The sequence below is a fragment of the Macaca thibetana genome, chromosome 17 (genome assembly GCF_024542745.1).
Source record: "Macaca thibetana thibetana isolate TM-01 chromosome 17, ASM2454274v1, whole genome shotgun sequence".
Taxonomy (NCBI): Eukaryota; Metazoa; Chordata; class Mammalia; order Primates; family Cercopithecidae; genus Macaca; species Macaca thibetana.
The window spans coordinates 4,535,469-4,550,055 of NC_065594.1; the positions used below are offsets into that span (position 1 = coordinate 4,535,469).

A 14,587-nucleotide genomic window follows, 5' to 3' on the forward strand; every position below is an offset into this window, starting at 1 on the left:
GGAGATATTGAGGGTTTGATTCCACACTACTGCAATATAGCAAATATTGCAGTAAAGTGAGTCACACAGTTTTGGTTTCCCAATGAGTATAAAAGGTTTACACTTTAGTCTATTAAGTGTGCAATAGCATTGTGTTTTAAAAAAACAAATGTACATACCTTAATTTTAACATACTTTATTTTTTTTTATTTTTTATTTTTTTGGAGATGGAGTCTTGCTTTGTCGCCCAGGCTGGAGTGCAGTGGCCGGATCTCAGCTCACTGCAAGCTCCGCCTCCCGGGTTTACGCCATTCTCCTGCCTCAGCCTCCCGAGTAGCTGGGACTACAGGCGCCCGCCACCTCTCCCGGCTAGTTTTTTGTATTTTTTAGTAGAGACGGGGTTTCACCGTGTTCGCCAGGATGGTCTCGATCTCCTGACCTCGTGATCCGCCCGTCTCGGCCTCCCAAAGTGCTGGGATTACAGGCTTGAGCCACCGCGCCCGGCCTAACATACTTTATTACTAAAAATGCTAATGATCATCTGAGCCTTCAGTGAGCCATTGTCTTTTTGCTGGTGGACGGTCTTGTCTCAGTGTCGATGACTGCTGACTGATGAGGGTGGCGGTTGCTGAAAGTTGAGGTGGCTGTGGCAATTTCTTAAAACAAGACAACAATGAAGTTTGCCTCAGCAATCGACTCTTCCTTTCATGAAAGCTTTCTCTGTAGTATGAGATGCTATTTGATAGCATTTACCTACCATAGAGCTTCCTTGAAAATTGGAGTCAATTATCTCAAACACTGCTGCTGCTTTATCCACTAAGTTTATATAATATTCAGAATTCTTTGTTGTCAGTTCAACAATGTTCACAACATCTTTACCAGGAATGGATTCCATCTTAAGAAACCACTTTCTTCACTCATTCATAAGAAGCAACCCCACATTCATTCAAGTTTGATCATGAGATTGCAGCAATTCAGTCCCATCTTCAGGCTCCAATTCTAATTTCCGTTCTCCTGCTGCTTCTGCCACATCTATAGTGACTTCCTCCACTGAAGTTTGAACCCCTCAAAGTCACCCAAGGTAGTTAGAGTAAACTTCTTCCAAATCCCTGTTAACACTGATATGCTGACCTCCTCTCATAACTCATCAAATGGTCTTAAGGGCAAGGAGAATAGCGAGTCTTTTTGAGAAGGTTTTCTTTTTTTTTTGAGACAGAGTCTCGCTTAGTCGCCCAGGCTGGAGTGCAGTGGCGCGATCTCGGCTCACTGCAAGCTCCGCCTCCCGGGTTCACGCCATTCTCCTGCCTCAGCCTCCCGAGTAGCTGGGACTACAGGCGCCCACCACCTCGCCCGGATAATTTTTTGCATTTTTAGTAGAGACGGGGTTTCACCGTGTTAGCCAGGATGGTCTCGATCTCCTGACCTCGTGATCCGCCCGCCTCGGCCTCCCAAAGTGCTGGGATTACAGGCGTGAGCCACCGCGCCCGGCCGAAGGTTTTCAATTTACTTTGTCCAGATCCATCGAAAGAATCACTGTCTATGGCAGCTGTGGCCTTACAAAATGTATTCTTTTCTTTTTAGAGTTGGGGTCTTGCTCCATCATTGCCCAGGTGAGAGTACAGTAAGATGTAAACATAGCTCCCTGGAACCTCAAACTGCTGAACTCAAGTGATCATCCCACCTCAGACTCCTGGGATTACAGGCATACGTGGCCAACATGTATTTCTTTTCTCTTTTTTTTGAGATGGAGTTTGCTCTTGTTGCTCAGGCTGGAGTGCAATGGCATGATCTCGGCTCACTGCAACCTCTGCCTCCTGGGTTCAAGTGATTCTCCTGTCTCAGCCTCCTGAGTAGCTGGGATTACAGGTGCATGCCACCACGCCCGGCTAATTTTTGTATTTTTAGTAGAGACGGGGTTTCCTCATATTGGGCAGGCTGGTCTCGAACTCCTGAGCTCAGGTGATCTGCCTGCCTTGGCCTCCCAAAGTGCTGGGATTATAGGCGTGAGCCACTCTGCCCAGCCCAAAATGTATTTCTTAAATAATAAGACTTGAAAGGTGAAATTACTCCTTGATCCATGGCTGCAGAATGGAAATTGTGTTAGCAGGCACGAAAACAACACGCTCCTTGTACCTCTCCCTCAGAGCTCTTGGATGACTGGGCGCTTTGCCAGTGAGCAGTTGTATTTTGAAAAGAACCTTTTTTGTTGAGCAGTAGATCTCTATATTGGGCTTAAAATTCAGTAAGCCGTTCTGTAAACAGATGTGCTGTCATCCAGATTTTGTTGTTCCATTCATAGAGCACCGAAAGAGTAGATTCAGCACAATTCTTAAGGGCCCTGAGGTTTTTGGAATGGTAGGTGAGCACTGGCTTCAGCTTACAGTCACCAGCTGCATTAGCCCCTGACAAGAGTTATCCTGTCGTCTGAAGCCTTGAAGCCAGCCATTGACTTCTCTAGCTGTGGAAGTCCTAGATGGCATTTTCTTCCAATAGAAGGCTATTTTGTCTACATGGAAAATCTGTTGTTTAGTGAAGTCACCTGCATCAGTGATCTTAGCTAGATCTTCTGGAGAACTTGCTACAGCTTCTACATTGGCTTTGGCTGGTTCACCTTGCATTGTTATGTTATGGAGATGGCTTCTTTCCTTACACCTCAGACAACCTCTGCTAGCTTCAAGCCTTCCTTCTGTGGTTTCCTCGCCTCTCTGAGCCTTCATAGAATTGAACAGAGTTGGGGCCTTGCTCTGGATTAGGCTTTGGCTTAGGAGAATGCTGTGGCTGGTGTGATCTTCTATGCAGACCATTAGAATTTTCTTCACATCAGCAATAAGGCTGTTTTGCTTTCTTATCATTCCTATGTTCACTGGAGCAGCACTTTTAATTTCCTTCAAAAATTGTTTCTTTACATTCACCGCTTGGATAACTGTTTGCCACAAGAGGCCTAGCTTTCAGCCTGTCTTGGTTTTCAACATGCCTTCCTCACCAAGCTTAATCATTTCTAGCTTTCTATTTACAGTGAAAGATGTACAACCCTTTCTTTCACTTGAACACTTAGAGGCCACTGTAGGGTTATTATTAATTGGCCTAATTTCAATATTGTTGTGTCTCAGGGAATAGGGAGGCCAGAGAAGAAGGAGAGAGATGAGGAAACCAGTGGTCAGTGGAGTAGTCAGAACACACAAAACGTTTACCAAGCTCGCCACCTTATGTGGGTACAGTTCGTTGTACCCAAAACAATTTCAATAGTAGCATCACAGATCATTGATCACATATCGCCATTACAACTATAATAAAAATGAAAAGGTTTGAAACATTGGGAGAATTACCAAAATGAGACACAGAGACACAAAGGAAGCACATGCTGTTAAAAAAAAAAAAAATGGCACCAGTAGACCTGCTCAACATGGAGTTGCCACAAATCTTCAATTTGTAAAAAAAAAAAAAAAAAAAGGAATATCTGCAAAGTGCAATAAAACGAGGTATGCCTGTATGTGCAAGGCTCGAAAACAAGCAGAAGTATACATTACATTGTTGAGAGACATAAATCTTTGCATTAATACTATGAAAGAAAATAGGCCAGGCACAGTGCCTCCAGCCAGTAATCCTAACCCTTTGGGAGACCAAGGTGGAAGAATTGCTTGGGGCCAAGAGTTCAAGACCAGCCTGGGCAACACAGTGAGACCCCATAGCTACAAAAATGTTTTTAAAAATTAGCCAGGCACAGTGGTGCACACCAGTAGGCCCACCCTCAGGAGACTGAGGTGGGAGGATTGCCTGAGGCCGCAGAGAGCTGTGATTGTGCCACTGCACTCTATGATTGCACCACTGCAGCTTGGCTGAAAGAGTGCAAGACCCTGTCTCAAAACACACACACACAAAGGAGAAAACTGTTATAAAAAGGAACACAGTAAAACCTCTCCAACCTACCCAGGATCCCCTCTGTGGCTCCTTATGGAATAAATTCCACATGGGAAAAAAAGAGAAAATAATATACACAAAAATCAAGATAGTGATCAAATGACCTCTGGGTGGGAGAGAAGGTGAGCTGTGAGTTGAGCCCAGGAGTTTGAGACTGCAGTGAGCTATGATCGTGCCGCTGCACTCTAGCCTGAGTAACAGAGCAAGATTCTGTCTAAAAATAGAAGAAATATTAAATAAATAAGTGCATAATAAAGTTCTAAATTGAGTCGTTGGAGATATTTCAATAACAGGAAAATTTAGAACAGTTTACCAGGAAAGTCTTTTCAATAATATTTCCTGTTTATGCAATAATATGTTATTAACAAGTCACTGTAAGCTATAAATATGTGTTTATTTCCTTTCGCATTCAGTACAAGTATCAAGTACTCACACCCGGGAGAGACAGATGGCACCAGACTCCTGCTCATTTGTGACGTAGCCCTCGGAAAGTGTATGGACTTACACAAGAAGGACTTTTCCTTAACTGAAGCACCACCAGGCTACGACAGTGTGCATGGAGTTTCACAAACAGCCTCTGTCACCACAGACTTTGAGGTATTTTTATATTAAGGAACAAGCAAAGAGGGTCTTGAATGCTCTAAGAAGAGCCTCAGTTTTTTGCTCCTGTTTTCATTAAATATGCTTAAGTTTAAATAATTGTTAAATATTTACTGTATGAATTCAACATTTTCTAAATTAGCAAACATGCTTTTATGAAAACATCTGCCAATACAGGTTTTTTGTCACGATTGTTGTTAATCACCTACTGATTTCTGTTTGCTCTAGGATGATGAATTTGTTGTCTATAAAACCAATCAGGTTAAAATGAAATATATTATTAAATTTTCCATGCCTGGAGATCAAATAAAGGACTTTCATCCTACTAATCATACTGAATTAGAGGAATACAGACCTGAGTTTTCAGATTTTTCAAAGGATGAAGGTAGGACAATTTTCTTGAATGCTGTTTTATGTTATTATGTTTATAGACCTCAAATGTTATATTTTCAATGGAATGTATATTTGCATTTGTTATATCTATGACCTCATCCATAAGTATTTCATTTCCTTTCAGTCTCAAAATAAGTTTCCCACAAATTTCTCTCAGTGTTAACATCAGTCAAACTCCTCTGCCTAATATAAAAATAAAGCACTTAATTTTAAAATATATGTATTTCTTTTTTTTCTTTCCTTTTCTTTTTTTTTCTGAGACAAAGTCTCACTCTGTCCCCCAGGCTGGAGTACAGTGTGTGATCAAAGCGCACTGCAGCCTCAAACTCCTGAGTTCAAATGATCCTCCTGACTCAACCTAGACAAGGTCTCACTGTGTTGCCTGGGCTGGCCTGAAATTCCTGGCCTCAAGCGATCCTCCTGCCTTGGTATCGCAAAGTGCTGGGATTACAGATATCAGTCACCATGGCCAGCCTCATTTCCTTTTTTATCTTGTATACATGAAAACCAGGATGCTTGAGAAAGGTTAAGCGATCTCAAAATTCCATGTGACTTCATTAACACACTGAAGTTGAGCTTATTCCCTTCAGGAATAGCCAAGGCTAAAACCTGCGGAACCTTGCTAAGATGTCAAGGTGCAGAAAGTGTGATGGGGTGGGTAGAACACACAGCAGAGCCGCTGTGGAGTCAGGAAGCCCGGGGTTTCAGTGTGGCCCTGCCGCCCTGCAGTCTTGAAACTGCATGACCTTTTGCGGTCCACCTTCTCTCCGATGGGAATGAGAGCAGTACCCGCATGACAGAATTGCTGTAAGGGCGGAAGGGGAAACTGGAGGCACTGAGTAAATTGTCATGTGTGGTGTACGTGTTAGCCGTAGTAGTGCCGGCATAAACAGGATATTCACTTCTCAGAGTATCATGAGCCCAAACAATTACAGTGTTAATTAGTAGGACTGTAAGAACACATTAACATTTTTGACCGTGCTCAAATTATTTGTTGTCAGAAACGCGTGTGTGTTCAGAGGTGGCTCCAGTTTTTTCTCTGGGAGTCATTAAGTGAAACATCTGGCAAGACACTATGTATTTTTATTTCCTAACCTTATCTGTGTGTTTGCACCACTTTAGAATAGGATGTGAACGTTTTTCAATATGCGCCGTAGGAGTTGATTCAGTCTTCCTTGGATTGAAAGTCTACGTTGTTTCATGCCATCCCAAAATGCTCGTGTGGCACCATAAATAATAGTGACTGAGCCCTTCCACACTACAAGCCAGGGAATGCAGACACCTGGATTCAGGCTTCAGCCACACTTGAGACAGTCTGAAGACCTCTGTGTATTTGTGTGTATGTTTAAATGTATGTCAAGTAATGCTGTGTTTTCAATAGGACACCCCAAAGTCTCTACATTCAAAAGGCAGAAGAGCACATGCCTGTAGTCCCAGATACTTGAGAGGTGGAGGCAGGAGGATTACTTGAGCATAAGGGTTCAGAACCAGCCTGGGCACCATAGTGAGACTCCCATCTCTATCAAAAAAAAAAAAAAAAAAAAAAGAAGAAAAAAAAATTTAAGCAGAAGGGTCTTTAAAAAAAAAAAAAAAAGGCAGGCCATGTATGGTGGCTCACACCCACAGTCCCAGCACTTTGGGAGGTCAAGGCAGGCAGATCCCTTAAGTCCGGGAGTTAGAGACCAGCCTGGGCAACATGGCTAAACCTCATCTCTATAAAACATACCAAAAATTTAGCTGGGCATGGTGGTGCATGCCCGTAGTCCCAGCTACTCAGGAGGCTGAGATGGGAGGATCACCAGAGCCGGAGAGGATGAGTCTGCTGTGAGCAGAGATTGTGCCACTGCACTCCCACCTGGGTAACAGAGTGAGACGCTGTCTCAAAAAAAAAAAAAAGAAGGCACTTCCCATTTTTCTAATGTGGGTTCACTTGCTTTTCAGAATTGGCTATTGAAAATCATAAAATCCTATTTGTCCAATTTCCCTAAAATATAATGCATGAAGGCATGGAAAAGGAATAAAGATCAAGACAACAAACATAGACAGGGATGGTTTTGAAAGCTAATGGTAACATTTTTAACGTTTAGATTACCAGTTACCAGATGCCAAAACTTCCAGCAGCACCAAGGCCGGCCTCCAGGACGCCTCTGGGAACTTGGTTCCTCTGGAGGATGTCAACATCAAGGGGAGAATCATAGACACTGTAGCCCAGGTATGTTTTCTGTGGCTTTATGACACTTAAACTACATGGATATAAACCATACATGCGAATTTGATAGCAGTTGCATGAGCTAAAGGGAATAGATACATTTCTAAAATTCATTTATTCAAAAGCTATTCACTGAGCACTCCATGCCAGGGACTAGCTAGGCTCTGAGCATCCAGCAATGCACAGTACCAAAGCTCCGCCCTTGTGGAGCACACACTGTTTGGGGGAATAGGCAGTCACCATGATGAAAGAGTGAAACACATGACACGTTAGATGGTGACGGGTGCTGAAGAGAAAAATGAAAGCAGGAGGGGATAGGAGCTGTGAAAGACGGGGCCTTTGAACCTGTAAACAGAATGGCTGAGGAGGCCTCCCTGAGAAGGTGACACCTGCATACAGACCTGAAGGAAGTGGCGGCTAAACCGTGTGGACATCGGAGGATGCTTATTCCAGGCAGCGGCAACATCACATGCCAAGGCTCTGAGGTGGGAAGGAGGAGGATCTGGTCCAGGCACGCCAAGGAGACGCACTGTGGCTGCAGTGGGGTGGAAAGGGGAGAGTGCATGAGGACTGAGTCAGAGAGGTGAGGGGCTCTCACATCAGCACACAGGTCATGCTGTCCTTGACTGTGAGTGAAATGGAAGCTTCTAGATGTTTGGCAGAGGAATGACATGAACAGACCTGTTTTAACTGGCTCACTCCGGCCACCATGTTAGGAACAGTAGGAAGAGGACCAGTGGGAGAAATATTAGGTCATGTTCCCTGTAAAGCAGACTCTGGATGGAATTTGTTTTCAGGAAGCCTGTGGGACTGTGCCTGCGGGAGCTGCACCTGTGAGGCGGGGAGGGAGGCAGGACATGGCCAAGGAGACGACAGACTCCTCAGATGATCTTGGGGGAAGCTCTGGGCCAGAGTGGTCCTTGAGAGAAGGTCTGAATCAAGGCAAGGGGGCCGGGCTTTGTAGCCCCACTGGGGCCAGTCCTGGGATATAGGCTGCTCCAGGGATGGGTCAGAACCTTGGCTAAGGCAGTTTGTCTTTGGCTGAGGATGGTTCCTGGGGAGACGCCCCACAAGTGACACTCCTAGCAGTCTCAGTCCTGAAGGAGACACAGTGGGCGCAACGTCACATCACGTAGAGGAGATGATTGACAGAATTCAGTTAAGGGACCTGGTGATGTGGAGAATAATGTGTGCAGTGGGGGTGTAGGAAGTGATGGAGTCTGCCAAGGCCTGAGGGAGACCCTGTCTCAAAACAACCAACCAACCAAAAAAAACAGGTTGTTGAAAGAGAAGGAACAAACCCTACCTTATTAAATTATCTGCACTAAAGCTCACAAAGAGCATTAAATACCAAGTGAGTAAGAACTGGTCAAAGCAAAAAGACAAGCATCGCAGGAGGGTTATTTAATGCAGGTGCTGGGGCCACAGCCAGGAGCTCGCAGCAGGTTCATCATCCACAGTCACAGGATGGAAGGCAGTGCCAGGGATGCCAGGTGGCCAGATGCAGTGGTAGAGCTTTCTCTCATGTCCCGTCCCCATCAGCAAATCTGACTGGCTCTGCCCTCCCGCCTTTTCCTGAATGAAGGAGTGATGAAAACAGTCTGTTGGAAAGATTAATTAGATAATACAGACAACAGAGAGGAGTAGAGAAGACTTGATTCTGGAAGAACCAAGGCACAGAGAGATGAGGAGCTAGATGAGGGCTGTGTGGAGAGGGGGAAAGCCACAGAGAGGTCCCCAGGAGGAAATGCCAAGTCCTGAGAGCCGATAGGATAGAAGGACTATTCTGGAATCGTTTCCAGCCAACATGGCACTAAGGAGGTATCAAAGCCCACAACTCAAAAGGGGCAATTTTCCAGCTGTCTTAACAAGAGCTCTATCACCTGTGCTAAGTCAGTGTTGGTAAGACACACTTCAAGTGGCTTCTGTTCCAGTCGGACATGTATGAACCACCTAACCGTGGGACTGGTACCTTTTATCACATGACACTGGCTCTCCATTGCAGAAGTGAAGCCAGGGTTGGGACGTGATACAAATTCAAGGAAATTCAAATAAATATGCAAAATCATTTTCATTCGTCCTTGTTCCTGCACATGTAGTCCATGTGGTCTCATCAGATGTATGGCTTTTTTTTCTTCTTCAGGTCATTGTTTTTCAGACATACACAAATAAAAGTCATGTGCCCATTGAGGCAAAATACATCTTTCCTTTGGATGACAAGGCCGCTGTGTGTGGCTTCGAAGCCTTCATCAATGGGAAGCACATAGTTGGAGAGGTAAGGCGAGAAGATGCATTGTGCCCGCTGTCTGCTTTCAAAGTCAGCTTCCATTTCCCAGAACCTTTGTTTTCGGAGTCCCCATGGCTATAAGGTTGAGTAGCAGCCTTGTCATAAAACAAGAATATTCTTTGAAGAACCAATTCTTGCACAGTGAGCCTCCCTGAAACATCCCTCCCTGATGAAGGGTTTCTACCCTTATCTGTCCAATCTTCATCGTCAGTGTCTTGCACATTCTTTGCCTTGGCACTGTAAGAGTGATTTCAGCATGAAAAGTTGAAGAGGGCTGGGTGCGGTGGCTCATACTTGTAATCCCAGCACTTCGGGAGGCTGAGGCAGGTGGATCACTTGAGGTCAGGGGTTCGAGCTGAAATGAAAGCTATTATAACTTTCTAAAAAATATAAACAACAGGCCGGGCGCGGTGGCTCAAGCCTGTAATCCCAGCACTTTGGGAGGCCGAGACGGGCGGATCACGAGGTCAGGAGATCGAGACCATCCTGGCTAACCCGGTGAAACCCCGTCTCTACTAAAAAATACAAAAAACTAGCCGGGCGAGGTGGCGGACGCCTGTGGTCCCAGCTACTCGGGAGGCTGAGGCAGGAGAATGGCGTGAACCCGGGAGGCGGAGCTTGCAGTGAGCTGAGACCTGGCCACTGCACTCCAGCCCGGGTGACAGAGCGAGACTCCGTCTCAAAAAAAAAAAAATAAATAAATAAAATAAACAACAGTTGATTAATTCTTTGTTTATTGTAAGGATTAGTGCACAGTTACACTTATAAACTACAATTTCCCAAATTTAAAGTAATTATGTTTTGTTCCACATAAACTCCCAACCAAAAACAAATGTTTTCACTATTGATTCTGAACTATTCTGATCACAACTGAAAGAGACTTCTCTTTAGTTGACCTTTCCTGGTTCAAGTTCTTATCAGATAAGTACATTTCGATGATCACTTTATTTACGTTTCCATTCACCTTAGACTCGGTTTTTAGTTTTTGCCTGAGTTCTAATAAACATTGATGTTGTTTTCTTCATTAAAGTCTGAAGGAATGATTTAAAAATCATCTTTTCCAGATTAAAGAGAAGGAAGCAGCCCAGCGAGAGTACCGAGAAGCCGTGACCCAGGGCCATGGCGCTTACCTGATGAGTCAGGATGCTCCGGTATGGCTTGGTGTGCGCGCCATGTGCATACAGGAAAGGGAAGGAGAGTTAGAACAGGATTTGAACTATGAAATCCATGCTAGAGGCTGAGATAATTTACACTGTTGTAGGCCCCAGAGTTTCACTTGCTCTAAGTAAGGGGAAGCCACACCAGTCAGACCCATTTGACTTATCTGAACCAAGGAGGAAATGGCGTCAGCAATTCCAGACAAACAGGAAGAGCTAGGCCTGTCATTGGGAACCGAGTTTTCCAGAAGGAATGACGGAGAAAACGATAACATTTGAGGTATATAACTTTCATCTGCTGATAAGAGTGTGATACATTGGCTGGGCGCAATGGCTCACGCCTTAATCCTAGCACTTAGAGAGGCTGAGGTGGGCGGATCACCTGAGGGCAGGAATTCGAGACCACCCTGGCCAACTTGGTGAAACCCCATCTTACTAAAAATATAAAAATTAGCTGGGCGTGGTGGCAGGCACCTGTAGTCCCAGCTACTGGAGAGGCTGCAGCAGGAGAATTGCTTGAACCCGCGGGGCGGAGGTTGCAGTGAGCCAAAATTGTGCCATTGCACTCCAGCCTGGGCGACAAGAGCGAAACTCCACCTCAAAAAAAACGAAGAGTGTGATGTATTTACAGTTTTCCTGGAAGTAAGCTCACCCAGCAGATGGTCCAATCATAAAGCAGGGAGGCATTTCTGCCGGGTCCTACTTGGGCCCAGTTCCTGTGCTTTTAGGTGATTCGCTTTAGCAGGGACGTGACCTGGACAGCGTGGAAGTGAGAACAGCTGGCAGGTACACTGGACTACTTTCCTTAAATATCAGGTGTTTCACGAGGCCTCTGGCAGGTGCTAGATTGCGTGTAGTCAGTGTCTAACTCTATTGCAGGTATTTTAGTTGTTTTTGCAGATGGGGCCATATGTTTGAGTATCGCCTCTGAGGGTGACACATGGCCATGGTGTTTTGAAAATTTAACATTTGCTGGGGCTAGGGGCACATTCAAGATTAATATAGATCTAAGGGGTAAATTATTGGTCTTGACATCTAAGATATCCACTTGCAGGATGGGAATAGGCAATGAAGAGGTGATTATTGAACAGTTAACAATGCTAGCTCTATATATGGCCAAACTGTGTGTATAGAAGCCCGGGGTTCATTTGAGAGGCTGCCACTTAATATCAGGGTGTCTTCCTATGTGAGTTGGTAAATGTTTCCTCCTAAATACTTACATATTTCCCTAGGAATATAGTCCACAAGAAAACAGTCTTCACAAGAGATATTACCTGTGGGTAAAGTCTGATCAGAACTATTGCTAACCCAAGCCTTCAGGTCTCCCAGAATGTGTTTGACATCTTGTGACTATAATGTTCTCATATCATATGGTATTCATGTGTTGTTATATAAATACCATATATGCCAGGTGTATAACAATACCATGTGTTGTTATATAAATACCTGTAATCCCAGCACTTTGGGAGGCCAAGGCGGGAGGATCACTTGAACCCAGGAGTTTGAGGCTGCAGTGAGCTGTGTTAACAACACTACACACCAACCTGGGCAACAGAGCAAGATCCTGTCTCTAAACAAACAAACAAATCTTAGCTTAGGAATCCCTCCATCTAAGCTTTTCCTGCCTTCCCCCAGGAAAGACCCGTGGTTTCATTTTCCCATGGCCACCTGGACATATTTGTCTTATAACTCTTAATATACTGTTTGTAAAGATAGAGGTCTAGCTTGTAATCCCCAATATTTAAGTGTGGAAGTAACAGAAAAGGATACTTAATGGTAAAATAAAGAGAAAATTGTGGTGCTGAAACCAAGGATGAAGACAGTGCCCGCCTAGGACGACTTGTGTCCTCCTCATTGCCAGATTAAATGGCAATGTGTCCAAGACTTCAATTTATGTGACTATTTGATGATTTTCTCCTTTTCAAAACATCTAGACTGACTTGTCACCATAACCCTATACTATCTAGATAGCATACTATTGAATTTTGCTGCTTTATCCAATCTGATAGTTTCTGCACTTTGTATTGTTTAGGTCATTTTTATTTAATACAATTACTAATCTGGTCAGATTTATATCTACGATCTTGCTAGTTGTTTTCTATTTGTACCATTTGTTCTTTGTTCCTTTCCCTCTCTCTTCCTACTTTCTCTTGTATTGTTTTTTAAATGATTCCATTGTATCTCCATGATTGGCTTATTAATTCCATCTTTTATTTATTTATTTATTTATTTTTGAGACAGAGTCTCACTCTCACCCAGGCTGGAGTGCAGTGGCGTGATTTTGGCTCACTGCAACCTCTGCCTCCCAATTTGAGAGATTCTCCTGCCCCAGCCTCCCAAGTAGCTGGGACTACAGGCACATACCATGACACCCAGCTAATTTTTGTATTTTTAGTAGAGATAGGGTTTTACCATGTTGGCCAGGCTGGTCTCAAAACCCTAACCTCAAGTGATCCTCCTGCCTCTGCCTCCCAAAGTGCTGGGATTACAGACATGAGCCACCATGCCCGGCCAGTTATATCTCTCTTAAAAAGTTTTGATTGTTGGCCAGGTGTGGTTGCTCATGCCTATAATTCCAACACTTTGGGAGGCTGAGATAGATGGATCACTTGAGCCCAGGAGTTCAAGACCAGCTTGGGCGACATGGTGAAACCCCAAATCTACAAAAAATACAAAAATTAGCTGGGTGTGGTGATGCATGCCTGTAGTCCCAGCTACTTAAGGGGCTGAGGTGGGAGGATTACTTGAGCCCGAGAAGTCGAGGCCGCAATGAGCCATAATGGTGCCACTGCACAGCCTGGAAAACAAAGTGAGACCCTGTCCCAAAAAATAAAAAAATTAAAGTTTTGATTGTTGCTCCAAAGCCATATGTTAAATATATGTTAAATATGGTAGCCACTTATTATATGTGGATATTTACATTTAAGTATAAAATAAAATGTTTCATGTGGCCAGTGGCTATCTTATTACTTAGTGCATAGAGAGAATATTTTTATCATCATAGAAAGTTACATTGGTCAGCACTGCTTTAGGGTTTACTACTATATACATCTTTAACTTACCACATATAGCCTACAATATTATACTACTATATACATAAGAACCTTACAACCAGAATACATTACAACCAGTATACGTTCATTTCTTTTTTCCCATATCCTTTGCGATATTGTTGTCATGTATTTTATTTCTTCATATATTGTAAATATATTGTAAATATTCAACTATCTTTTTTTTTTTTTTTTTTGAGACGGGTCTTGCTCTGTCGGCAAGGCTGGAGTGCAGTGGCCGGATCTCGGCTCACTGCAAGCTCCACCTCCTGGGTTTATGCCATTCTCCTGCCTCAGCCCCCCAGTAGCTGGGACTACAGGCGCCCGCCACCTTGCCTGGCTAGTTTTTTGTATTTTTTAGTAGAGACGGGGTTTCACCGTGTTAGCCAGGATGAACTATTCTTTTTTTTTTAAGTTGTGGGATACATGTGCAGGACATGCAGGTTTGTTACATAGGTAAACGTGTGCCATGGAGGTTTGCTGCACCTGTCAACCCCTCACCCAGGTATTAAGCCCCACATGCATTAGCTGTTTATCCTGATGCTCTCCCTCCCCCAGCCCCCCAACAAGCCCCAGTGTGTATTGTTCCCCTCCCTGTGTCCATGTGTTCTCATTGTTCAGCTCCCGCTTATAAGTAAGAACATCCTGCGTTTAGTTTTCTGTTCCTGTGTTAGTTTGTGAGGATAATGGCTTCCAGTTTCATCCATGTTCCTGCAGAGGACATGGTCTCATTCCTTTTTATGGCTGCATGGTATTCCATGGTACATAGGTACCACATTTTCTTTATCCAGTCTATCATTGATGGGCATTTGGGTTGATTCCATGTCTTTGCTTTTGTGAATAGTGCTGCAACGAATATACACGTGCATGTATCTTTATAATGGAATGATTTATATTCCTCTGGGTATATACCCATTAGTAATGGGATTGGTGGGTCAAATGGTATTTCTGGTTCTAGGTCTTTGAGGAAGACCGCGCTGTCTTCCACAATGGT

At 44.0% G+C, this 14,587-nt stretch overlaps 1 protein-coding gene across 1 annotated transcript in view; it reads left to right on the plus strand.

Moving 5' to 3' along the window:
• The window catches only part of PARP4 (poly(ADP-ribose) polymerase family member 4), a 92,818-nt gene that overhangs the window by 27,718 nt on the left and 50,513 nt on the right, over positions 1 to 14,587 (plus strand). Inside the window, exons 13-17 of the mRNA XM_050766806.1 lie at positions 4,311 to 4,494; positions 4,726 to 4,882; positions 6,978 to 7,102; positions 9,243 to 9,374; positions 10,451 to 10,537. Coding sequence (XP_050622763.1) covers positions 4,311 to 4,494; positions 4,726 to 4,882; positions 6,978 to 7,102; positions 9,243 to 9,374; positions 10,451 to 10,537 — 685 coding nt within the window. The remainder of the gene's footprint in view (positions 1 to 4,310; positions 4,495 to 4,725; positions 4,883 to 6,977; positions 7,103 to 9,242; positions 9,375 to 10,450; positions 10,538 to 14,587) is intronic.